This window comes from Rattus norvegicus, chromosome 1, assembly GCF_036323735.1.
Source record: "Rattus norvegicus strain BN/NHsdMcwi chromosome 1, GRCr8, whole genome shotgun sequence".
Classification (NCBI taxonomy): Eukaryota; Metazoa; Chordata; class Mammalia; order Rodentia; family Muridae; genus Rattus; species Rattus norvegicus.
The window spans coordinates 205,670,812-205,696,426 of record NC_086019.1 but is presented as its reverse complement, the minus strand read 5'-3'; the positions used below and the strand labels follow the sequence as shown (position 1 = coordinate 205,696,426).

Sequence of the window (25,615 nt, the reverse complement as noted above, 5' to 3'; positions counted from 1 at the left end):
GGGACACAGAAAAATGAGCAAACTCACTGTTGGTAGCATGTATGCTTAGTACAGTGTGGAGAATGGTATGGGGTTCCTCAAAGACTTAAAAATGGTGTGGCCCAGCAGTTGCACCTCCACATACACATAGAAACAAGCTGAATCAGTCTATTGGGGACATCTGTACTGCCTTGATCACTTTAGCAGTGGTCACAGCAGCCAGAAAGTCGGAGGAAGACAATGTGGGTATGCGGGAGTGGATGAGGGCTAACAACTACCTCTAACGCCAGCTCCAGGGGACCTGATGGCCACCTCTATTGGCTTCCACGGGCACTTTCACTCATGTACAGGCATAATTAAGAAAAAAATTTTTAAAAATGCAAAAAGAATTTTTTAGTTAAGCATAGGGGTACAAACTAGAATTTGGGAGGCCAGCTTGGGTTGTGCATTGAACCCTGTGCTAGTCTGAGCTATGTAGCAAACCCCTGGCTCAAAAATTCAAAGAAACATGTTGCCTCAGTAAGCTAAGAGGCATGACTTGTGCATTTGCATTCGTCGGAAAACTGAACTTGTCAGAAGACAGGTGGTCTGCTACTACACCCCCAGTGGCTGCAACCGTAAGGTAAGGCTCACAGTCATCTCCCATGGTCACTCTTGAGTGACCACCAGCCTCACACCCAGTAAGAAACAATGTGGCAGGCAGGGGTAGCTGCCCAGGACCTGTTCTGTGAGCAGCTATGCCTGCCCTAGGAGAGCTGTGTCCCACAAGCCCTCAAAGCCCTGTGAGAACCGTATCCTGCATGGACATGTGCACACACGAATGGGGAGAGGGGCAGTCTGTCACTCTGCAAGGCGTCTGGGAGCATGAGGCAGAGAGGGCAGCCAGAGGCTGTGCACCTTCATCATTACTTTATTTGTTCTGTTTGCTCAAGGGTACGACTATAAACGCAGGGAGCCATGGTGACAATACCCTAGCACCTGGGTACAGGTCTCCAGGTTAGACTTTCTGACTTGATGCCCCGAAAGAGGCCAATCTGTGACCTCCACATACACACCCCTCGGTTCATAGTCCTGGTTAAGGGAAGGCTCCAAAGGAAATGGCTCAGCCCTGACTCCAGACTCACCATTTTGCAGCTGTCTTGGTATTATATCCTTCACTTGTGCTGCGGTAAGTTGGGTGGGACCGCAGGGTCTCATGGGGCTTCTGCCTACCCCATAGAGGGTGGAGAAAGGTACTGAGATACCTCTCCTAGCCTGTGCTGACACTGAGCACAAGGGGACCATGGATCAGGGCCTTGATTGACCAGGCAGAAGGACAGAGCAGGACTCTTGCTCTACAGCAAGTCCCAGGCTCACTGTTTAGCTCACAGCCCCGGCCAAGTGTCAGGAGCCAATATGTGCATACACCTACCTGCACACAAACATGTACACTCAGGTGCCCCTCGTGGAGTGTGGAAGCCCTAACCCCACCTCCTCTGAAGCAGGGAGCATGAGGATGGGAGAAATGGGACAGCCCTATGGCACACGGCCAGTGAAGAGGGAGAGGCTCATGAAGCAGCTGAGGGCCCCTCCTCAGCAGGTACACCATCATTGGTGGTCCCCTCTTCCTCTGCAGTTCCAGTCCCTGGCAGGTCATCCTCCGGCCCTGGGTGCCCATCCCCGTTGTTGATGGCCTGGTGACTCTGCTGCTTCTGTCGCCGGGTCTCCTTGTACCTCATGGTGATGTCCCTGTGGGGCAGCACAGCCACCTCACTACCTGCTCCTGCAGCAGTCCCCAGCACAGGCCCCACAGACACCTGGATAACTTTGTTCTTCGAGAGGCTCCATGTGCTATAATCTAGGAATAGCTAAGTAGAGAGCGAGCTACAGGCAGGGCAGGTCACCTCGAGCCTCAAGAACCTGGATCTACTAGGCAGAGTCACAGAGACTCACAGAGAGAACAAAGGCCAAGGCCGAAAGAGCCACAAGGCAAGGCAGGGTAGGGAATGGTTAGAGCCTTGTCTGTATTCAACCAAAGAGGGGGACAGAAAGCACTCACAGTGAGGCCTCATGACCTGGGGTCCCACTCCCACTCACCGCAGGAAGAAGCGCCAGACAGTCCATGTAAGCACCAGGATGGAGCCCAGAGTCCAGCACTGGGAGATGTAGAAGGGCAGTGACAGGGTGAGTGTGTGCGGGTCATACTTCACCACGATGAGCAGCTCTGTGACTGTGATGGCTGCCACCAGCCAGGCCTGCTGGCCCAGCTTCCTGTGGGGCTTCCTGCAGAGAGGCAGTAGCTGCCTGGCTTGTTCAGCACCCCAAATGCCCTTGGGGCTCCCAGGCTCTGGCATCCCACCCCCTAGGCTTTATGGCAGCCCTCACAATTCATCCATGAAGTCATAGATCTCACGCATGGCCACACCACCCACGTTCACGAAGAAGACCAGACGCAGAAGGACCAGATAGTGTTCAGGGGGCATCCAAAGCACAAACTTCAGGTAGAATGTGTTCAGCTCTGCCAGCAGGAACTAGGGGATGGAAGATGGTCAGTTCATCAGTTCTAGAACTGACCATTGCATGGATACCCAGTCACCAGGCCGCTGGGACTTACCACCAGGATGATGCCACACACGGCCAGCCAGCGGTGCAGGCTGGAGGCTGGCTTCCACTCAAAGCGTACCCAGCTATAAGGTGTGAACTGAAAGGCAATCCTCTTCATCTTGCCCCTGGGAACCAGAGAGTCAGCAGCCTGAGGGCAATGGCCAGTCAACCATCTTTATTCAAGTCACAGAGCTACAGCCAGAACCTATGAGCCAGTGCGTATTGCCTTCCTCAGCAGACGCAAGGCTCTTCCCTGTTCAAAATCCTACATAGCTACTCAGAGGGGGCTATCACCATGGCCAAGGCAACCAGACAGGAGGGGAGCCTTGTTCCATATTGTACCCAGGTCTTTTCTCGTCTGTGGTGCCAGGGCCCTGGGTCTCAATCCTCTTGCCCCCCCCCCCCCCTTTTCTAGTGCTAGAACTATCTTGCATGGCTTGTCTAGCATGTTTTCTGTTTATTTGTTTTTGTTGTTGTTTTCTCCTGATACATGGTCTCTCTGTTGTATAGCTCTGGCTGTCCTGGAACTTGCTATGTAGACCAGGCTGACCTTGAACTCAAGAGACCTACCTGCTTCTGCCTCCCAAGTCCTGGGATAAACTCTGCTTTTTGTTGTTTGGGACAAGGTCTTACTATGTAGACCAGGCTGGTCTCCAATCCATACAGATCTACCTGCCTACCTGGGATTAAAGGCATGTGTCACTATGCCTGGCTAATTTTTATTTTCATTTGTTGAAATAAGATCTCATGTAGCTAAGACTAGCTAGCCTCAAACTTACTATATATTGAGGATGACTCTGAACTTCTGATCTGCTTTTACAACAACAGCAAATGTGGGATTACAGAACATTTGGATCCTGTGGTTTTGGGTAAGGAACCCACCAGGGCTTTGAGAGTGGTAGGTAAGCACTCTACCAGCTGAGCTACATCCTCAGCTCCCACTTTTTCTGGGTTTTTTGAGATGAGTCTTAAGGGATTGCTTAGACTAAAGTTGAACTTCTGTGCTCAAGGAATTCTTCTGTGTCAGCTTCCCACGCGGTGGACTCTGTAGGTATATACCACCATTCCAGGTATAATTTCTTTTTCTTAAATCCTCTAAGTAGCAGAGAAACTGGGTATAGGGTACACTTTAGGACTCCTGGGAGTTGGGAGGAGGGGGCAAGAGTCTCCTAGACTGCAGAGCAAGTCTAAGGACAACCTAGGCTGAGTGAGATAGGAAGAGATCAGGTCCACAGCCTCATGAGAGAAGCAAGCCAGGGAGTCAGATGGAAGATTAACAGTTGACTACCTCTCTAATGTCTTGCTTGCCACCCTCCCAAGTACCAAGGCCTTGCCCTTAGGGGCCCAATGCTCTGTGGTTCCCTTCTATAACTCCCAAGATGTACTTGTAGGTTGGAATGTTCCAGAGGCCCTGCCACTTATATGTCTTCAAGGACAGCCACTCGAGGGTCTTCATGCCACAGTAGATGCCCAGCCCGTTGCAGAGGAGTACGTCCATGATCCACTGGGTCAGGAAAGGAGAGGAATTAACCATAAGGCCTGAGACAACAGGCCCCGGCCCACCCAGGCTGTGCCTTGCCCGCTGCACCTACATGGTCCCACCAGCACTCGCTGAAGTTGGGTAGCTGGTGCTCCAGGCTGTACTCCAGGAACTCGAACATCACACTGATGATCATACACATCCACCAGTCACGGATCATGAGGGTCTGTGAGGGCCAGACAGCTCCCGTCAGGCTTTGCAACTCTCCCCACAGACAGTACCCCTCAAACACACAATCCTGCTGCCTGCCCCCAGCCCCAGCAGGTCCCCAGCAACTGTGCAGATGGGCAGCCACCATTCCAATTTGAAGATTTTCAGCCAACATGGAGGGGCCCAGAGACTTGGCACTGTGCTCTAACAGGAGGTCTGGTTCAAGCCATGGGTTGGGACGAACAGGCAGCACTGCTGTGGGGGTGCAGCTGGGGCCCAGACTGGCCTGGGCTTCCTGTCTTGCCCTTTCCCTCATTCGCCTTTCCTAACTGGCCACAGTGCTTGGAGCAGGGCTTAGCCTGGAGAGCAGGGTTGGCACTAGCACTGAGCCCTCCTGAGAGAAGGGTGAGTTTCTGGTATTGTACATATTCTCCAGGATGGCACAGTGCCTCCTCACCAGGGCTCACCCGCCTACCACTCAGGTCAAGTGTGGACCAAGACATGAGAAAAAGGGAATTAAACAGAACCAGGGTGTCAGCCAGCTGGGTTACCCTACCTTCAGATACCAGCCAATGAAGTGTGCAGGAACAAAGCCATCCAGCTTGTCCTGTAGGTAACAAGGATGCAATCCTGAGGCCCAGCCCCCACCTCAGGCAGCCCCTCCATTAGGCAGTCTCCTCCCCTGTGGTATCTTGGGCAAGTCTCCAGGGACTATACAACCTCATGCTGTGCAGAGGCCCAGGGTCATTCACCTCCCACTCACAGCTCTCCAGGCTGATGCCAAGGCAGAGCCTGGCAAGTATGTTGCTATGTGGATGACCACACTGGCAACAGAGACCAGGATGCCCCTCTGATGAATCCTCAGTTAATATGAACAAGGCCACAGGCCTACTCTACCCCATAGGAATCTGAAGAAAAGCAAGAGCATGTACAGTCTTGCAGGGGAACCTGCCTGATCCCATAAAACCAAGGGCAGTCCTGGGCTATAGAAGCCCTGTAGTGGAGAACACCCTACCCAGATGTTGTGGAAGGGGTCAGTCTTGTTGTCAGCATCATAGATGAGGCAGTTGCCACCGTAGTCCCTCTCTGGCAATGGGACTCCCAGCCTGGGATCCACATACTTCAGAAACTGCCGGCCATCATGGACTGTCTGCAAAGTGGAGCCTTTAGTGTAGTGAGGCTTAGCAAGGCAGCCGGGATGGAGTGGTTTGTAGTGTGACCTCTGTCTTGGTCAGTATGTTACAGGACAGTCGCTCTGCCACCCCAGCCAGGGCTGGGGACCTGAGGGTGCCTTGAGCCCCAGTGAGCTGCTAGGGCACAAATGCTAGTCCCTCCAATCCCAGTGCATACTGGATTAGATTCCTATCCACAAGAGGCAGCCTGTACTGCTGCCCTCCCACACAGACCAGGGCCATGTGCAAGCACTCCGTCAAGCACAAGCCGTCTTTCTGGATATGCAGCAGCTGGTAAGAGTTCTGTCCCCGTTGTGGACGAAGCATTTTTGGACACAAAAGAGGAGGGGGCCTGTGGATCAAACCTCGAGCCAGGACAAAGAGAGGCTTCAAAGGCCTAGAGACCACATGAGAAAGTAGAGTCTAGCAGAGGAGGCAAAAGTGAGCTGGACAGGACTGAAGATGGAACAGACTGGAAGTCAGGGCTCGCCTGTCCCTGGTGCAGGCTCCACAGACGGCCATCTTGTTAATGCCGTGTGCCCTGGAAACCAGCAAGGTTGGAGGACATGCTGAGGCAGGAGTGCTCCTGAAACCACCTTCCAGCTTAAGCTTGAAGGCCAGTTCTAAGTTTGACAGAAATTTAGGGTCAAGGGTACCTGTTTCTAGTTTTAAAATACCTGCAAAACAAATGCTGCTTCTGATCACCATGCAGAAACCCCATGATGCCACAGCACTCTTATAGAGGGCACATGGTGGGAAAAGAAAGTCGCTACATTGCAGGAGGACTTTCAAGATAGAGTTCTATAACCGATTCTAGGGCTCAAGCAGGAGGTGCACATAATTGGAACATCCTATGGTATGAGTCAGGCAGTGCTTCAACAGACGAAAAACCAAGAACCCTTCTAGAAGGGGGTGTGTCAAACAGATAGAAGCGAAAGGAGAGCTGCCCAGGCCTAAAGAACTCCAGCAAAAACATAAAAAGCAGATTTGAGTACAACCTGAGCAAAATGTGATACTTAACACATGGTTGGAAAGAGACAGGTTTTCCTCAAGAGGAATTCCATAACACAGATACACAACCCTGAGGTAGTGGAGCCCAAGTTCTAGCTCCTACCCGGACAAGGATAGCACAAAGAAACTTCCTCCCAGAAAGCAGACTGAAACAGGCAGTAAAAGGCACTATATGAAGGAGACCCTGGGAGCCTCTCCATGATCAAGGTCAGTCTTACCAGGGAGAAGCCCTATTGACAGATGGCTTATACCTTAAATCTGGCCAAATCCTAACAAATACATCAGACAAATTTGATGCCAAAGAAAGCATCTCATGAACATGGGTGTGACGATCCTAGACAGAAGACTAGGAGACTAGATCCAGACTACAGACGGCGCTAGACGCCACCTCCTCCCCTCAGGAATGCCCATAGCTTCCAAGAAGAAAATTATGCCAGGCAGGCACACCTCTGACTCGGGGAAGTAGAAACAGGAAGACTTAAATGTATTGCAAGCTCAGGGCCAGCCTTGGCTATACAACAAGACCCTGTCTAAAACCAAACCAAGTCAAACCAAACCAAACCAGAACATCCCAAATGAACCACATTTTAAAAATTATTGGTGTAAATACCATCATCACACATAATCATTTTACTTAATGCAGAAAATGTATTTGACAAAACCAAATAGCTTAAAGTCTAATAATGAAAACACTCAACCAGCTACAACTGAACTGGTCCTACTTGGTGAACACTTTGAGAAAAGTGAGAGCTCAGATTGCACCTCACAGAAAGATACTCCTGTAAGGCTGAGAACCAATTAAGGAGGTCCACGCTCGTGATCAGTCTCTGGAAGGCCCAGCTAAGGGAGTCAGGAAAGAGTAGGAAGTAGAAGACAGCAGACTGCAAGGAAGTGTGGCAGCATCTTGGCGCAGATGCAGGGGCTAGAGACAGCAAACCCTTCAGAAGTACTAGAGCTGCTAAGTTTAGCAAGGCCACAAGACACTAATCAACACAAAAATAAACTACTTCTACATCCTATTAGCAAATAAAATACTTGGGAATAATCTAACAATGGAAATACAAAAGCACTGACTGCTCTTCCAGAGGTTCTGAGTCCTGTAATGGAATCTGATGCCCTCTTCTGGTGTGTCTGAAGACAGTGACAGTGTACTCATATACATAAAATAAATAAATTTTTAAAAAAGCAGTAAAAGATACTTCATGTTCATGAACGGCAAGACTTAATAATGCTGGGATGGCAGCATTCTAAACTAACCAATGCTACCACTGTCAATATATCACCTGCTAGGGCTGGGGTGGGGTTCAGTAGTAGAGCATTTGCCTAGCATACAGGAGGACTGGGTTCCATTCCTAGCATTGCAAAGAAAGAAAAAGAAACCTCATGGGCTCTTTAACAAAGCCAGAAAGTGATTCTGGCATTCATTTGGAAATGCAGGAGATCGGCTGACACCGAACAATCTTGAAAGAGAAGAACAGGGGCTAGAGAGATGGCTCAGTGGTTAAGAGCACTGATTGCTCTTCCAGAGGTCCTGAGTTCAATTCCCAGCAACCACACGGTGGCTCACAACCATCTGTAATGGGATTGGATGTTCTCTTCTGGTGTGTGAAGACAGTGACCGTGTACGTGCATAAAATAAATCTTAAAAAAAAAATAGAAAAGAAAAGAAAGAGAAGTACAAAGTACGGAAGGCTGCATTGCCGTGTGACCCACCAGACGCCCACCATGCTTCTGCAGAGCTGCCAGCCCATCAGTAGCAGGCTCCCTAAAGACGAGACACCTAGGTATGCTACGGTGTTTTCAAGTGAATCCATGGCAGGAAAAAAGAGAAAACTAAGAGATGCCACCTTATACCCATTAGGATATAACTCCATTAACTACCAGCAATTCCACCTCTCAGCACTCACACAACAGAACTGAAAGACGGGGTATAAAGCAGCAGGAATTCTAGGTCAGGGCTGGTGGGATCTCTAGATGACATAGCCATGCTGGAAGGCAGTCTGGCAGTTCCTCAAACATTAAAGGCACTGTGTGATGTGACCAGTGAGACCACTATGGGTCTGTCTCGGAGAGAAATGGAACTTTGTGTCTGACAAGCCCTGACAGGAATGTTGAGAGCAGCTTGAGTCACAGAAGCTCCAAATGGGAAACCAAATGCCTCTTAGGTCCTAAAATGTCTCTCAGCCATAGGAAAGGCCCTGTGCCGATGATATAGCGGAGATAAGATATAGGTTAGCAAGGGTTCACAAGGTCCACTCAGGGCGTTCTCAGACAGATGGCAGGTGACTGGAGGGTAGAAGAGAGGGACTATCAAAGATATCTGAGTGAGTTTTCTAGACATAGAACTGCTCTGGGTCTGCTAGGATGTTTGTACATGCACAGGGGCTCAGGCTTGCATAACTGCCCCCAGATGATGGAGTTAGCACAATCAAATGCCTCACCACTCACTCATGGAGCTCAGACTTCAGTGACTGAGGCAGCGTGGACCATTAGTGAGCACATAATATAACACTCCATTCCCACCCCACCGCCCCAGTGAGTTGCCAATCCCACCAGCTCCTCGGGTCCCAGGTAGGCCAAAGTTCCTGAAGCTGCAGCTCCTCAGCTACAGGCCAGGGGCACATCTGCTGGACTGCGCCTCACCTGTCGTAATCACATGAGCTGTCTTCTCTGTCTGTCCCCGCTTGCATACAGAAATGGCAACAGCCTGTGCCTGCACCCACACTAAGACACCCCTCCGTACGGGCCTGCCTGGACGCCAGACAGTTTGTGTCTACCTGTGCTGGTCCAGCCTGGCTTCTTGCCAGCACTCTGCGGCCTGAGAATTCAGGCCTCTTCTATTATCTAATCCTATTTTATCAACCAAGAAAAGCTGCTTACCTGGAAAAGGATGAAGATGAGAAACAACTCGTAGACCACACTAACACACAGCCAAAACCGCCAGTAAGCTACAACAAGATAACAACAATGTCAGGGGCTCTGCTCTGGGGCGCTAGGCCCCACCCAGCCCCAGATCAAAGACAGTATTTTTAAAGGGATACTTAGGTGTCATTCATAGAATCTTTATAAGCAAGGACTAAATACGCAGAGCTCCCTATGGAATGTGAAATGTTTTCCTCCGCTTGAGTCCTGAGGTCTTCGCTTGCCTGGCTGGAGGCACAGAAGGCCTACGATACTGGTAATAGTGACGGCAGCATGATGCTCTTGGATAAGCTAATTATCCTGTACCTCGCTCTGCTGGACACCTCTTTCAGGGATGAAAACCTTGTACTTCTTATATGTTCAATTTCTTATCATGACTAAGTATGAAGTTTTAGTCTTCTGCATTTAGGAAAGCGTTTTAACACAAACTGTATCAGCAGACTTCTATTAAAATGCCCCTCCATCCCTGATCACAGTATAGTACTAAAGAGCCAAGGAGGTTCTGTGCATTAAGGGTGTGTGACCTGATCTACTTAAGTGAGAATGACCAATCCTGACAGACAGGAAACACGATGTAGGAAGCTTTCGATGGAATTTGCTCGTGTTACTCTCATATTCAGATGATGGTTATGAATGTTCTTCATACTTGAAGCCGGGGAAGAGCCTGCGTGAAAATCTTCACCAGCTGAGGGTAGCAAGATGACCTCTACCCCTGGAGTGTGTGTGTGTGAGAAGAGCAGACACCTAAGGCCACATCTCCCCAACAGGAACCTTTATGTCATTGGTTCTGAGGCTGACATCACCTCTTCAGCTATTGCTGTTCCCCATCTTTCCCGTATTCTTTCCAAGAAGCGTCCGAATCAGAAGAAGAGCCATCTGACCTTTGCCTCCTTTAGGCCCATCCTAAATATCCGGCCGCTTCTACATCCTCCCTCACCCAAACCCCTGACTTGTTCTTGTGTTGGTTGTTTTGATGCCCGTGTCCCTTGTCTACCTCAGCATAAAATGTGAGAAAGGATCAAAAGCAATTCAGCAGTGCCGGGGATGGCACTGAACCCGAGCTTTTGGGAAGGGGCTGGGGTTGTAGCTCAGTAGGGCACATTTGTATGGGACAAATGAGGTCCAGGTTCAGCTCCTAGCACTGTAAAAAAGACAAAACAAAAACAAAAATCTGAACGGAGGGAGGCAGTTTCAAAAGAACCAGGACCTGTTTCAAGGTATTCACTTGGAATCACAGCCAATTACAGTTTCCAAATAAAGCAATTCCCCAGGCAGGTCATCTGAAGCCTCATTTTGCTGCTCTAATGAGGCCAGGCAGATAAAAGCCCCGGTTGAGGCAGACTGACTGGGTTTTCCTAAGAGCAGACCAGTAGGTAGGGCAGGGAGCCCTCCTCCCTGGGGTGGATGGATGCCCTTTGAACTGTCCCTCTCATAAAGCATTGACCTCTTACTCAGCTACAGCACAGATCCTTACACTAGAGGCCCTGGGTCCATGTTCAGTATATCAACAAAAAGTGAGGTGGGAGGTGGCTGAGGACAGACTTACTACATGGATAAGACAGAATGGTGAAGAAGCCTGGAGCTTATGCAAAGCAACTACATTAGCAGGGAAGGCAGAACAAAGTTCTCAAAGTAAGCCACAGGTGAGCATGCATGTCAGGAGAGGACTCCTGGGCTTGGTAACACGCCTTTAATCCCAACATTCAGGAGACAGGGACCAGCCTGTTCAATATAGTTCTAGGTAGCCAGAGCTACACAATGAGACCCTATTTAAAGAGAGAGAGAGAGAGAGAGAGAGAGAGAGAGAGAGAGAGAGAGAGACAGACAGACACACAGAAGAGGAGAGGAGAAATTATTCTAGTACCAGGAGCTGGAACTGTAGTTGCTTAGATCAGAGTCCTATGGGAACCTCCAAAAGTCCTAAAACCTTTCAGACATGGTGACTTCTGTTTGCCATGATATAGGGCTTGTTCCTCTGGGCTATAGGACCTGCATGTTTTGGAGATATCCAAGAGTCCAGGAGCCAAGTGCAGAAGCAAGTTACAGCCAGTTAGCCAGTGTGGTCCCATCTGCCATGCTCTTTGAGATGAGGCTCTTGAAAGGAAGCATGCCTTACTGTATGGGCTTATAGCTCTCTTCCTTCAAAAACAGGACAAGCCCTTAGCAATCAGCCTGTATCCCTGCACACATATAGCTTTATTGTAACAAAGCAATCTGTACAACTCTAACACCGAAAATTATGCACCTTTCCTTTCCAGTATACACCAAATATACGTGTGTGCGTGTGCGTAATAGTTAAATTACAAAATAGAGAGTGTCAACTCCAAATATAATTCTACAGGTTCTACTGATTTTCCTCGCTGTGCCATAGGACAAATCATCATCAGGAAAGAAACTTAAACTTCAAAAATGGCATCTTAAAACATCACACAGGGGCTGGAGATGGCTCAGTGGTTAAGAGCACTGACTGCTCTTCCAGAGGTCCTGAGTTCAATTCCCAGCAACCACATGGTGACTCACAACCATCTGTAATGGGATCTGGATGCCCTCTTCTGGTGTGTCTGAAGACAGCTACAGTGTACTTACATACGATAAATAAATAAATAAATAAATAAAATCACAAATAAGCTGGGCAGGGGTAGCTCATGCCTTTTAATCCCAGCACTGAGGGGACAGAGGCAGCACTGAGAGTCCAAGGCCAGTCTGGTCTACAGAGGTAGTTCTAGGTCAGCCAAGGCCACATAGACCCTGTCTCATAAAACAAAAAAACAAAACAAAACAAGTCACAATTAAATACTTGCTGCTAAAATTAATGGGGTACTTTTTAGTTATTTCACCATTCTGTGGCTCTGGCTCAAATCTCCACTGAGGGTGGAGACCCACTGAGGCTCTGAGGCTGCTCAGTAATCTAGCAGCAATCACAAAACAGAGCCTGCTCAGGTCCTCCAGGGCCCAGCTCAGAGCTTCAGCACCACAGAGGAATTGTGCTCCCAGCCTCACCCTTGGCAGACATTCCCCATCTTGGAAGGCTAACAACCTCAAGGCTAATCCCTTGTCTCTTGCTCCTACAGTGGCTGGTTAAACAAGTAAGCACACAGATACATATGGGAAAAATCCCAAGACTGCCCACTTTGCAAAACAAATACAAAAACAAAAAAATATACATAAACAAAACCCAGGAAAAACAGCCATGTTGGGGGACTCACTTGTGGTCCCAGTACTCAGAAGGGAGTCAGGAATTGGAGAATAGCCTGAGCAACAGTGAGACCCTCAAAAGTAAGTAAATAAATATCACAACACATCCCAATTTAAGTGTTTATTTTTTAAAATGCCTAAAAATAGTTTCTGTATTTTCACAGTTTATACTCCCGTTGAGGCAGAAAAGAATTATGTTCTTGGGGTTGGGGATTTAGCTCAGTGGTAGAGCGCTTGCCTAGCAAGCGCAAGGCCCTGGGTTTGGTCCCCAGCTCCGAAAAAAAAAAAAAAAAGAAGAATCATGTTCTTCAATTTATGCCAAGACCCTTAAGAAATGACACCAACCAACTTGTAGCCTCAAGGGCCTCCTCTCCTCATCTGAGCTCGGGCCAACAGAGCAGGCAAGTGGGTGGCCTGTGTCCTCCAGCTGAGGTTCACGGGGGGCAAATGTGATGCCAAAGATTTGTCAGAACCTGGGGTGGGGGTGGAGACAGTACTCAGGCTACTTCTAGTCTCCAGCCCCTCCTATGATCCCGGGGCACCCTGGTCTGCAGGAAGGTGAGAAAGCCACAGGACAGGGGAGAAACGAGTGCAGGAAGTACAATCAGCTCTCCGTGCCGTGGGGTAGCAGCCACAGGAGGAGCTGGCAGAGGGGACAGGACATTCACATCCAGCAGCACAGATACAGCAGCTGCTCAGAACAGAAGCGTGACGTGGCACACATGGAAAAGAAATGGTGCGTTACCTGGATGAGGTCTGGAAAATGGCCCGTCTTTGGCTTGTGTGACTCCAAAACATAAGAAAACCAAAATACTGGCCACAATACCTCTGCAAATAAAGAACAAACAGCCCCTCAGTGTGTGCAGGCTTCTTTCAGGCAGAGGTGGGAGGCAGCGGGGACCCCAGCAGACACCCATGATAGGCTAGTCCCTGCCATGCTGGAAATAGCCCACAACTCCGTCTGGCAGCCACTTGGCACTGGCTGGAGGAGGCTGACCCACAATGGCTCACTGCACTGCAACAGTCCACAAGCAGCACCACTCTCAGACGTCCTGTGCTAGGTTTCTCATGCCATTTAGAGTGTCACCACCAATTCACTTGACCTCATAAAGCCTCTAAAACACACCAGGATCTAATGGCTATCTCACAGCACAGGCCTAATGGGTCTGCCCAGAATTTCTGTCCTGTTGGGTTACCACCTCCAGCACCTGTGCTCTTGGAGGTACAAGATGAAGGATGGTACCTGCATGTAAAGCAAACACTAATAACAGGGCACAGGGTGCAGAAGCATGGTCCACACAAAGCCTGGACTGCACTGTGAGGCCATCTCTGCTAAGGACTGCCGGGCCAGTGTTCATGGAATACGGGTCTCACTCTGCCCTGCCCTTGCTGAGTGTCCTTAGCATCTTGACATCCTCTCTCATGGCAGCGGTCAGAACGAGCCAAGAAAACTGAGTATTACTTGCCTGCCCTGAGCAGCCAAGATGAGAGCCACCCCCAATCTTAGCAGAACATCTGTAGCCCTCCAAGGCACATGTGACTTTATGGATTAGTCTCCAACCTGGCTCCATACCATGCTGCACTCTCTGCTCAGCTCAGAGGACAGTGAGCATAGCTCTTTCACAGAAGCACTAGCAAGACAGGAGGTGGGAAAGGAACCTGGAAGGGCTCCTGAAGCGAGCGACACCTCACACAAGACACAGGCTGGATTAGCTGCCTTCCTGGGTAGATTGCTGTCTTACCAGATGAGGGACAGTTAAACAGTTCCCAGTCCCCAAAGAATAGAAATGAAGACCAAGACAAAGTGATGCCGCTGTTCTGCTTACCTGACACAAGCCTGTGGCGCACCTGCCACCAGTGTGCCTAAGCTACACAGTCCCCTGTGGACACAGGCTTGTGTGGATGACCATTTACAAGGATGGGTTGGAAAAAGTACTCGAGTACCTGAAAACGTGTCGTTTGATAGAGGTAATGTTAAGGAAAAAGAGAATGTCTTACACTTAAACCTGTAAGCAAATAAAGTTCACACTTTATCCTATCTGCCCGGTCCCCTCTAATGGCCTCCTCTGCCCCGGACATCCTCGTAGGCCATGTGACGGTGGGGCCTCACACCTCCACAGTCTCCTCGGGTGGAGACGGAGGCTCTTTCTGGGGATCCGGGTGAGGGCAGCACTGGTCGGCCTGTCTGAAGACTTCTCTGCTGCCTTCCTCATAGGAAGACTATGGCTGTGGGCTTGGGGAGAAAGATCCAGGGGACAAATGCTCCTCAGCCACTGCAGTTCCCACTGTTGATCTGATCCGATTCTTAGGACACAGCCTTTTTTCTACTACAGAACAATCCTCCATCCCCTTGTTGAACTTGAGGGATCAGAAAAGGTGCGGGGCTTAAAGCCTCTTTGGGCACAGCCTACTGTTCATAGGAGACTCTTCTGAACAGGAAGCATGCCTGCTGCCCATTTACTGATTTTATCAACTTATCTCAGTGTAGACATGAGATTTCATACTCCAGGTAATGTTCCAACACCACTTTACGGACGGCTGCTCAGGACTGCCTTAGGCCACTACTGAGACCTGACCTGAGAGCACTAATGGGCTTTTCTCAGTTTCAGACACAACAGGAACCTCTAGGCCCATTGGGAGCCCCTTTCTTCTTCTTCCTCCTCCTCCTCTTCTTCCTCTTCTTCCCTCCTCCCCCCTCCCTTTTTTTTTTTTTTTTTTTTTTTTTTTTGCCTCAGTCCTGTCCTTAGAATCACTCGGTCTCTCACTGGTTGCTGGGTATACCTGCTGCTACTATAGTAAGGCTGGCTTTAGGTTCTGAGTTCAGAAAGTGGCCTTCACTAACCTATATCCACACACATACAATTAGCCTGTTATCCGTGGAGTGCTGGTTTTAGGATCCTCCAAAGATAATGAAATGTGTGAATACTCAGATCTTTAACAGACAGTGTTATCTGTTTATAGCCACATATATCTCCCATTTCCTAAAAACATCTCTAAATCGCATATGTTAGCTATACAGAATGTGGCTGCTATATACAGAGCTGGTTTAGTACATGATAGACGGTAACAAGGAAAAAGTCTGTACAAGTTCAATGTAGATGTGGTTAATCAATGTTTTCTTTAGAACATCCATGTGCATGGGTGTTTGGCCTCCATGAATATCTGCACCACATGTGTGCAGTGTCTACAGAGCAGTGTCCAGGAGGAACTACAACTGGAGTTACAGACAGCTGTGAGCTGCCATATAGGTGCTGGGAATCAAAGCCAGGCCCTTTGGAAGAGCAGCCAGACCTCGCGCACACTGCGCCATCTCTCTGGACCCTTTCAAAAGGGTTCAAAAATTGGTTGAATCCTCAAAGATGAAGCTAGTGGATACGGAAGGCTGAAGTACTATAGCTAACACATACATTTCTGTTAACTGAACTATCTGTACTGAGCTAAATCGGAGTTTGTTTCTGATCTTTCCCAGTGGGGGCAGTACTGACCTCTGTCCTCTGGTGACCTAAAAACTCTACTGGGTTCTGGCATCGTCACATAATCAAAGACTCAACAGCAGCAACTGTACAGGTGCCCATGGGCTCGGCTGTCAGCCAGTCTATGGGCTCTCGCAGCCTCTACCTCTCTACCTCTGTTCTTATAGAGCCCATCTCCCGTGCATCTATAAATGGACTCTCTTGTCAGTATGCCTTCCTTCTTAGGGTCTCAGCCATTACATTATCTAAGATAGTGTGTGTGTGGCACTTGGAATGAAAGCCAGGGCCTAGACAGTGCAAAGCAAATGTTCTCCCATTGACCTCACGGCAGAAGCATGATGCTGGACCTCATGTGAGTTTAGTGGAGCTGGAGAGATGGCCCAGTAGTTAAGAGCACTGGATACTCACACAGCATACCCGGGTCTGATTTCCAGCACCCACAAGACAGCTCACAACCATCTCTACCTCCAGGGGTTTTATCATGAGCACCAGACACACACATACAGACAAAACACCCATACATAAGATTGAGAGAGAGAGAGACAGAGACAGAGAGAGAGAGAGAGAGATCCCTTAAGTTGCTTTCCAATGTGGTCACATCCCTATTAGTAATGAATGAGCTACTGCTGTTTCAAATCCTTATCATCTTCACAGTTCAGTCCTGCTGGAGGTGTGTGGTGGAATCTCACAGCTTTCAGTCTGAGGAGCCCTGGGACGTCAGCAGTGAACATTCTCATACGCTGTTTCTCTCCTCTTTTTCTTCCTTGGTAAAATATCTTTTCAGGTCTTTTCCCCCAAGACTTATTTCTATTACTTTTAATTATAGTGTATGTGTATATATGCACACAAGAATGTGCATTTACGTGTAGGTGCCAACAAGGTGTCAGATCCCCTGGAGCTGGAGTTACAGACCATTACAGCCACGAGCCATAGCTGCTGAGATCTGAATTTGGTTCCCCTATTAGAATAGAAAGTACTCTTAGCAGCTGAGCCATCTCACTGGCTTTTATGCAGTCTTTCCCTTACTTTCTTGAGAAAAGGTCTTACTGTGCTATCCAGGCTAGTTTCAGATCAAGCAATCTCCTGCCTCTGCCTCCACAGTATCTGGGAGCACACGTGCACACCATCAGATTTTAATTGTGTGGCTTATTAATTGAGTTTGCTTTTTTAAAAAAGGGGGTAGGTTTTCATTTTGATTCTTTGAGAAAGGAGGCAGGGTCTTGCTATGCAGCCCAGACTGACCTTGAATTTAGGATTCTCCTGCTTCAAACAACTCAGCGATGAGATTACAGGTGTGAATGGACAGCTCACTAACTGAGAAGGTGAGAGAGCCCAGGCCACCACCTCAGATAATAAATCATGAGCCATCTGTGTGGGACAGCTTAGCAACAGTACTGACAGGCTACAAAGATACACATCCCCTGGTGTGGGGAAGGAGTCAGGCACAGAAAGTAACACAGCAACTCCACTGCTGGGAAACCACAACACATGGTGTGAGATTCAAGGCTGCCTCAGTCAGCAACAGGCACATAGGTATGTGCATCTCAAACTTACCAACTTGGAACTTTAGTAGAAATGCATCAAATTATAGACCAAAAGGTTAATTTGAGAAGCAAAAAGCTGTACAGTGGTCTGTGCCTAGAGTCCTGGCTATTCAAGAGGCTGAGACAATAGGACTACTTGAGCCTTGAAGTTCAAGAACAAACTGGCAGCTGGGAATGGTAAAGCATGCCTTCACTAATCACAGCACTTGGAGGCAGAGGTGAGTGGATCGTGAGTTCCAGAACCGCCTGCCCCACATAGTGAATGTCAGGACAAGACTGGCAACACAGTGGAACACAGCCTACATCTCAAAGACAGATACACCGATACACAAGCTGAAAAGAAAGTCTTTACAAAAGGGGCAGGAGAGATGGCACACTAGTTAAGAGCATTGGCTGCTGGTGTAGAGGGCCTGGGTTCCATTCCCAGCACGCACATCAGAAGGCTCATAACTGACTATACCTCCAAATCCAGGGGATCCAATGACCTATGATACCCATGGGCACTTATATGTGCATAGTACATGTAACTCACACAGGCACACATATATGCACATAAAAATGAAGTAAGTCTTAAGAAATATGTTAAAATAAGTCATGGAGCTGGAGAGACTGCTCAGTGGCTAAGGGCATTTGATGTTCTTACAGAGGACCCAGGTTCAGATCCGGGCACCTACACTGTGACTCCCAACTGTTCGTAGCTCCAGGACACTCGGCACCCTCTTCTGGCCTCTGAGGACACCTGCTTACCTATCCCAATACATACATACACATAAGCAAAAATAATTTGTAAGTAAGAAATAAGTCTTGGTACAGTGCTTGCTTGAGATATGTAAAAGTCGGAGTTCCATCTGCAACACCACAAAAATTATAAAATATTTTCTATACGGCTGGTAAGATGGCCCAGCAGGTAACATGCTTGTTACTAAGCCTGACAACTTGAATTCGATCCCTGGGACTTGCATGGTAGAAAGAGGACTCCCACGGCTATTCTCTGACTCTTGTGCACGTGTGCTGTCTACACGCTTGAGTGCACATATACATGCAAACATAAAACAAGTGTGATGAAAACTACACGACCAAACACCACGGAAATTATAAATTATTCTCTATAGGGCTGGTGAGATGGCTCAGCAGGCAGCATGCTTGTCACTAAGCCTTCTATAGTCTCAGGGAGGAGCAAATAGCGGATTCCAGGCTCTACCAGAATTACAGGCCAGAAAGGTAGTCCTTCATGCTCTTAAAGAGGAAAGAGGGAGACAAAGAACATGAGGAACAGACGTCCAGTGCCCCCTGGGGGAGGTCCGTGCTGTATGAAGAAGGGCTGTGTCCACACAGGTCCACAGTGCTACCCGCCTTACACTTGGGGCTCTGAGCTCTAGGATTCTCCAGGGTCTGGGTCACCTAGTATTGACAACAGGACCAACAGACTGGGTGGACAATACCTCTGTAACTGCTCTGGCAGGTAACTGGTGACCACGCCAGGTACCTTTGTACGTTCCTGCTCTTCAGAGGGAGGACTGTACTCTTCCTTGGGACAACTCCTGTCCAGTGACATCAGACCTGGGCATCTTCAGCTACACTTCAGCTACAGCTTTTTTGGAGTGCAGGGTGTGGTGCTAAGGATGAAACCCTAGGCTCCTGAGTGACCTATTCAGTCTCTGGAGAACACCTCCTGAGGTGTAGTCCTGTCTCATCTCTGAACTTCTTACTGTGCCTTGCAGATGCTACTGACCCACTATTCCCAGGTACACACAGATGAATTCAGAGGAAGCCAGCAGACACAGTTTTGTGGTTTTATTGTTGTCTGTTTCTTTCTTTTCTTTTTTCTTTTTTGGGCTGGAACTCAGGCTGGCTTCAAACTCATAGAGATCTGCCCTTCTGCTTCCCAGTGCTAGAAGGGTGCGCACCATCAAGTCCTCTTTGCTTGTTTTTCTGAAACGGGGTCTTATGTAACACAGGCTGGTCTTGAATTCACCATGTAGCCAAGATTGGCCTCGAACTCCTAATCCTCCTGCCTCAGTTTCCCAAGTGCTAGGTTTACATGTGTGAGCAACCATACCTGGCTAAGACCCAGTTCTACTTGAAAATTCCCTGAGTAGATACAGGCACAAACAAGAGTACTGCCTCCATGCCCCAAGGCCGGTATCTGCAGATGGCCCCTCTGTCTGAACCAGGACAGGGAGGACAAAGCAGGCCTGACTCAGTGGCCAGGAAGCACAAGTTCCTCTCTCAGTATTAACTCATCTCCTTAGGAGCATGCTGAGCTTACAGGCCTCGCCTGAGACTTAGAGTCTGGTAGAAGCCTTCCCAAGCAAGGAGGGAGGAACAGGCAGCCTGCAGAGAGAATGAGCAGAAGTACTGCACAGGCCAGGCCAGACATGATGGATTACAGAAGGGCTAGAGGGCCTGGGAGGGAGGGAGGAGGGAGGAGGGAGATGGGAGGGAGGAGAGGGGAGAGAGAGAGAGAGAGAGAGAGAGAGAGAGAGAGAGAGAGAGAGAACACTCCTCAGAGGCTATGAGCTGGAAGTCATTGAGCAGTAAAGAATTTCCAGAGACTGGGCCAGAAAAGCTGGGAAATGAGCTAGGGGGGTTACCTATATTGCACAAGAAAGACAGAAGGGACCCTAGGGTCCAGCAGCCTGACAGCGATGTTTTAGCAGAAGCACCCAGTTGTACTCAAGGACGTAAGTGCCATTACAAGGTTCACTGCTGGTGGCTCTCTATATCCCAGACAATCTGAGAATCCTTACGTCCTGGAGTCTGCCACTCTGAGGATGAGTGAGCTGTCGGTGTGATGATGTGGCCACTCTCATGAGGCTTCTGCACCCCAGCTGGGGGAATCACCCTGAAGGCTAAAGCAAAGCATCCCTGCCCTCGAAGGTGACATATTCCTAGAGTCCTGGGCAGGAAACACTACACAGCTTCAGGGAAGGCGTGGACGCCAGGCACTTAGACTCACAAGGAACCACAGGGCACCACCCCCGATGACCATGAGCAGTTACCTCTTAGTGTTGTAGGCTGTATCCTGAGGGGTTTCTTCTAGGAGGGTCACATAGCCGAGTGCGCAGGTGAGGATGAACAGCACAGTTAAGGTGTGGGCGCGCCTTAATCCAAAAACACAGGTGGTGTCAGAGCAGGGAGGATCACCAAGTACTCCCATGATACCTAGTCACCCAGCACAGGAGGGGGCTGGCGTGCATTCCCAAGATGACTGGCCATTCCCATGGGTACCAGAGGGGTTGACATGCACTGCCTGCAGCACAGGTAGATAGGGTCACATGTAACACGGAAAATGTGGAAGGCTTTCCCCAACCCCCTCTCCAGTAACGAGAGCTGGGCCCATGGCCTCTCACATGCTAGAAAGTACTCTACCACTAAGGTACACTCTCCAGCTCTTTCCTGAAGATCTTAAAATTACTTCAGCTCCTTGCTTTCTGTACTGCTAGTTTCACTGTTATTTTTACAGGGATCTTCTTGTGGAGTTTGAAGTGGCCAGTAAGTGAAGGACATCCTTGGCTGTCTACAGTCTTGAAAGGGAGTACTATCTTTTATTTCTTCTCAGTACACCAGGAGTATTTGAACAATAACACCTTTCCCTTGAGGTCAATGTTCACCCTATTACTCATACAGTTGCCCAAACCCAGTCTCTCCTGATCTGGGAAAGGTGAAACAGGAGGCAGAGCATCAGCCAAACAGACTCACAGCGGGAAGATTTCAGACTTTTTAATCAATGGTTGCTCAAGAGTGAGCTCTACCTTGTTGCTCCTCCTTGTCTAACTCATAACACACTAACACACACACACACACACACACACACACTCTCTCTCTCACACACACACACTCTCTCACATACACACACATTCACACACATACACACTCACACACACATTCACACACTCTCACACACACACTCACACACACTCTCAACACACACTCACACACACTCACACACACATTCACACACTCTCACACACACACTCACACACTCTCACACACATACACACACTCACACACACTCTCACACACATACACACACTCACACACACATTCACACACTCTCACACACTCACACACACTCTCACACACACATACACACTCACACACACATTCACACACATATTCACAGACTCACACACACTCACACATTCACACACATACACACATTCACACACATACACACTCACACACACATTCACACACACATTCACACACACATACACATATTCACACACTCATACACACACTCTCATACACACACTCACACACACACATTCACACACACTCACACACACATACACACTCACACACATTCACACACACACATACACACACACTCACACACACATACACATTCACACACACACACTCTCACACACACATACACACACACATTCACACACACATTCACACACACATATTCACACACTCTCACACACACACTCTCTCACACATTCACACACATACACACACATTCACACACATACACACTCACACACATTCACACATACATATTCACACACACACACTCTCACACACACATACACACACTCACACACACTCACACACACATACACACACTCACACACACACTCTCACACACACATTCACACACACACACAACACACTCACACACATTCACACACACACACACACACTCACACACACACACACACACACACACACACACACACACACGGGAGAAAAGGGCACAACAGGTTGCTGAGGCAGGCCATCTTCCCCCTTCCAGCCAGAATGCCAGGCTTGTGCAGTGGCCTCCTACTCCTCCCTACCACAGACACACTCTGGGATGGTCTGAGTCTCATGACCAGTCCCAATAGGACAGTTGACCTATGTAAATTTTGGGACTCCAGTCACTGCCTGGGGGCAGACAAGGTGACACACTGGTTCCTCCCTACGAGTGGAAAATACCCAGTTGTTGTCCTCCCTGGAGATGATCATGCTCCTCATGCTGAGTGGGTAGGAAGGCAGCCCTGCCGGACCCAACCAAGGAAACATGAAGGCGTTACCAAGAGAGGGACAGGGCCTGTCCCAGGTTGGGTCTTCATGAGCCTTCTAGCCTATTACATTGGCTTTCTTGGCCTGCTGATCTGATAGTCAAAAAGGCATGAATTATCAAATCATGCTTGCTAAGTGTGGGCAAAGCTAGTAAGCCCTGGCCCACGGTGACCGATCACTTATGCCTGAAGCTGCAGAAATAAAGAATCGCTGAGGAGGGGTTGGGGATTTAGCTCAGTGGTTAGAGCGCTTGCCTAGGAAGCGCAAGACCCTGGGTTCGGTCCCCAGCTCCGGAAAAAAAAAAAAAAAAAAGAATCGCTGAGGAGGGATTGGTGATTGCTGGCCCAACTCACCTAGACGGCTCACTAGAAGCTCTAAGATCCAAGTGTAGACTACCAATTCTCAAACTGTCACAGACTCCATGCTGGCGGGAGTGGGTTAGACAGTGATAATGGGTGGTAGGGGGCTGGAGCGACGGCTCAGAGGTTAAGAACACAGGCTACTCAGTGGTAGAGCACTTGCCTAGCAAGCACAAGGCCCTGGGTTCGGTCCCCAGCCCCGAAAAAAAAAAAAAAAAAAAAGAATAAGAACACAGGCTACTTCTTCAAAGGACCCAAACTGGATCCCTAACACCCACACAGCAGCTCACCAATCTGGAACTACAGTTCCAAAGGACCCAACGCCCTCTTCTGGCTTCTAGGGGCATTGCATACGTGTTTTACACACATGCAGGCAGAACATCAATACACACAAAAGAAAACTTCCAGTTCCAGGTCTATACCAGAATCCCAGCTCTTGTTTAGTTTCCTGAGTTACCCCCTAAAGCAGTAATGACACTCAGCATAAGTCCCCAAAACATACACAGAAGAATGACTGAATGAATGAATCTAAAACACGAAAGGCCAGCCAACAAACCCTTGGCAGAATTCTCTGCCCAGTGGCCATCAACTGTATTGGGGGACAGTCATGCCTCCCTCCTGTCCAAGAGGCATGGTGGAGGCTACTTAATAGAGAATGATGTAAAAATACCCACTTGAGTAATTCTCGGACCACTCTGAATATAAGGCCAATTAGAGTCCTTTATTTAAATAGGCAACCAGGAGCAGGCTCCTGTTGCAAAGATCTCTTGGCCCTCAAGTAAGGCAATACAAAGTTTATAAAAACAAAAACCAGGTGTGGGTCAGGGATTTTAGCACCACTTCCCTACAAGGGAAAAGGAACAGTTTGTCCTGTCAGGCAGGATGTGATTGAGATGTGGGGTCAGTTACGGGGTTGCAACAGCCTGACTTCTAGGCCATTTCAATGTCCAAAGGACCTCAAAGGTCAGAGAAGTCCATTGGCCCTAGCTCTGGCACCATACCCACAAATTCAATTGCCCCATGCTCGCTCGCTCTCTCTCTCTCTCTCTCTCGCTCTCTCGCTCTCTCTCGCTCTCTTTCTGCTCGCTCTCTTTCTCCTCTCTCTCTCCCTTTCTCTCCCCTCTACCTTCCCAGTGCTGTTTCTTTACCTTCTAACGTTTTCACAGTCACCAGAAGGCATCATATAGAAAAGCGGTTCTGGTTGGATCTCCTCGCAGAAGCTGTCCATAACCCAGGGAAGGTGCTAATAACATAAGGTCCAGTTGCAAAGCTATCTCCCACACCCAACCCACTTTCCTGCTATTTCAACTGTATCTCACCAGGGCCTCAGCTACCACTCCCACTTGCAAGCCAGAGATACAAGCTGGCATAGGACTGGGTCCCTCGGAGGACCCTATCTGTGTGATGGCACCTTCTCCTGAATTATCCAAACACTTCCAGAACAGGCTTCTCTCTGATCCGATGTGCTCTGGGCACTGCCACAGCTCTGCTCTCTCAGAGATACTTCCTAACATCCCCTCCACTGGGAACACATTGTCTCTGTGCACTTGGGTCCCACTTGTCTGCAAAGCCCACCCTCGGACACCAGTGTTGCATAGGTGGGTGGAAACTCAGCTGCCTGAAATAAAGACAAAGCCATTCCTTTCATGACGCGTGCTCTCTCGTTTATGAGTTTTGTCTTTCTTACAAACGAGGAAAGGTGAAGGGTTAGCCCAAGGTCATGGGATTACATCTTAAACTGGTCAGCCAGGGCAGTGGCAATAGTCCTTCAAAGAAGCAAAACACCTGTAATTCCTAGGCACTCACTCCACTAAAAGGCAGACCGGGCTGCCTGACCCCAAAACTTGTCAGAGGTTGAGATGTGCAAGCTAGGGTCACTGAAAAGGGTAGCAGTGAGCAAAACCTACCACACAGATATGCCATACCCATCAGGCCAGTTCACGGCAATGTTATCGGGGAAGAGCAGAAGAACATCAACTATTCGGCAAAAAGAGAAACCTAAAAGTCACTAATATGTAGTGGCGAGGCCTTCTAGAGCTCATCTCCGGGCTCCCCCGACCCGAAAAAACACTACGTAGACGACCACGGGGAGTCCACCGGCTTGCGGGCCGCTAAGCTCTGGCGAGGCGTTCCCCTGGACGATCTGGGCCCTGACGTTTCCCGACTCCAAACTAAATCATCTGTCATAACTCCGACCCCGACGCGGAGAGACCCTCACCAAAAGAAGGTGTTAGTGCCATCATCGTAGACCTCGGACTCGGTGCTGCGGCGGCCCTCGAGCAGCGGAGACTCAGATCCCGAGCCTCCGGCGACTCTGCGCTCTCCCCTCCGCATGGCTCCCAGCCAGCGTAGCCCGCCAGGCTGCAGGCGGTGGGCTGGGGTCGCGGGACTGCCCGGCGGGGTCTCCGCGGGAGTGGGGCGGGGCCGTGAGGCATTGTGGGACGCGTAGTGCGCGCCGGGCCGCAGGGCATGCTGGGCGCTGGAAGCCCAGGCCCTAAGCAGCTAGATGGGAGGGATGCGGTTCGGTTGCTAGGAAACCGGCGGCGTGCTCCGCCTGACAGAGACTGAACTAGTAGTGGCTGACAGTGGCTGATATTGATAAAGTTGTGAAGACAGTCTCTGGGGACGCAGAAAAGAGACTCATCTAAACTGTTGTGATAGCCAGCCCTAG

At 49.2% G+C, this 25,615-nt stretch overlaps 1 protein-coding gene across 4 annotated transcripts; it reads right to left on the bottom strand.

Moving 5' to 3' along the window:
• Positions 1-870: 870 nt before the first annotated feature.
• Positions 871-25,403, bottom strand: Ptdss2 (phosphatidylserine synthase 2). 4 transcript variants are annotated; one of them, NM_001106316.1, is made up of 12 exons: positions 25,163-25,396; positions 20,572-20,673; positions 13,298-13,380; positions 9,316-9,383; positions 5,268-5,402; positions 4,809-4,859; positions 4,155-4,268; positions 3,948-4,066; positions 2,573-2,687; positions 2,344-2,489; positions 2,056-2,241; positions 871-1,707 (listed from the first exon to the last, which is right to left on the bottom strand). In NM_001106316.1, the coding sequence occupies exons 1-12, from the start codon at positions 25,276-25,278 to the stop codon at positions 1,527-1,529; spliced, it is 1,416 nt and encodes a 471-aa protein (NP_001099786.1). In that variant the 5' UTR covers positions 25,279-25,396; the 3' UTR covers positions 871-1,526. The 4 variants fall into 4 exon arrangements, with proteins under 4 accessions (NP_001099786.1, XP_038963828.1, XP_063142638.1 ...); XM_039107900.2 differs by lacking the exon at positions 25,163-25,396 and adding an exon at positions 24,093-24,226 and having other exon boundaries at positions 874-1,707; XM_063286564.1 differs by lacking the exon at positions 871-1,707 and having other exon boundaries at positions 1,959-2,258; positions 25,163-25,403.
• Between the last annotated feature and the right edge of the window lie 212 nt (positions 25,404-25,615).